The 1,163-nt window shown below is 68.3% G+C and overlaps 1 protein-coding gene across 1 annotated transcript in view; it reads left to right on the top strand.

Moving 5' to 3' along the window:
* The window catches only part of LOC103899394 (F-BAR domain only protein 1), a gene marked incomplete at its 5' end in the record, with an annotated part of 8,078 nt that overhangs the window by 6,459 nt on the left and 456 nt on the right, over nt 1–1,163 (top strand). The window contains 2 exons of the mRNA XM_009279873.1: nt 27–179; nt 684–825. Of these exons, the coding sequence (XP_009278148.1) occupies nt 27–179; nt 684–825 (295 nt within the window). The remainder of the gene's footprint in view (nt 1–26; nt 180–683; nt 826–1,163) is intronic.

The raw sequence follows: 1,163 nt of genomic DNA, 5'->3' as shown, positions 1-1,163 counted from the left end.
TCTCTGCTCTCTGCTGTCCCCCCCAGGCGGCTCTCGGCCAGCTGGGAGCCCCTCTGCGGGCCCAGCAAGCCCAGCCCCGTGGCAGCCCAGTTCAGCAGCGAGGGCAGCACACTGTCGGGCGTCGAGGTGGAGCTGGCGAGCGCCGGGTACCGCATGTCACTAGTCAAGAAGAGGTTTGCTACAGGTACGGCTGGTGGGGCCCAGGGGGGTGCAGGGTCCCTTCCCCACAGCCCTGGGGGGTGCAGGGTCCTCTCCCCATCCCCTGTGGCCCCCGGGTGCACGGGGTCCCTTCCTTGGGGTGCACAGGGTCCCTTCCCTGCTCTCCAGGGTGCATGGGTTCCCTTCCCTGGGGTGCGTGGGATCCCTCTCCCAGGTTGGACGGGGGTCCCCTCTCTGCTCCCCGTGGTCCTGGGGTGTATGAGGTCCCTTTCCCAGGGTGCACAGAGTCCCTTCCCCGGAGTGCACAGGGTCCCTTCCCTGCTCCCCATGGCCCTGGGGTGCAAGGGGTCCACTCCATACCACCCCAAGCTCTGTTCCCCCCTCACTGGGTGATGCCCCACAGCGATGCCCAGCCTGGGGAAGGGTGCAGGTAGCCCATTTCGGGGGCCCACATCAGGCCCTGGCCCCTCGGTGATGACCGTCCTCGCACCGGGCACATGCCCCTGACCTTCGTAGCCCCTCCTCACCGCCTTTCCTCCGCAGGGATCTACCTGGCAGGGTCCTGAGCCGCCTCCCACCGGACCCTCCGAGCCCCTCGGGCTTCCCCCTTGGTTGTGTGAACTTGAAACGCTGGATGGAGGCCAGCCGAGGAGAGGGTGCTGCCGGGTGGGAGCCCTCCTCCTCCTCCTCCTCCTCCCCCTCCCCCTCTGGCTCCCTGCTCCGTGGCTGTCACCGCGTTGTCTCCTGCTGCCCAGCGGTCGGTCCCCTCCGCCCTCCCCTGTGCTGTGAAGGGAGCAGGAGCTGCTCTTTTATTAAACACTTTATTTTCTAATAACCCCCCCGCTGGCTCCCGCCTGCCTCCTGCTGCGACGCCCATCCCCGGGGCCTCCAGGCTCCCCCTTGGAAACAGGGCTCAGCCGATGTGCCGTGGCACCCTGGGGGCTCTGGTGTTGCAGGGCCGGGGGAAACTGAGGCAGGGAGCCGGCAGCGCCGTGCCGAGCCCC

This window comes from Aptenodytes forsteri, unplaced genomic scaffold (genome assembly GCF_000699145.1).
Source record: "Aptenodytes forsteri isolate BGI_AS27 unplaced genomic scaffold, ASM69914v1 Scaffold147, whole genome shotgun sequence".
NCBI lineage: Eukaryota > Metazoa > Chordata > Aves > Sphenisciformes > Spheniscidae > Aptenodytes > Aptenodytes forsteri.
This window is presented reverse-complemented; position numbering and strand designations above follow the sequence as displayed.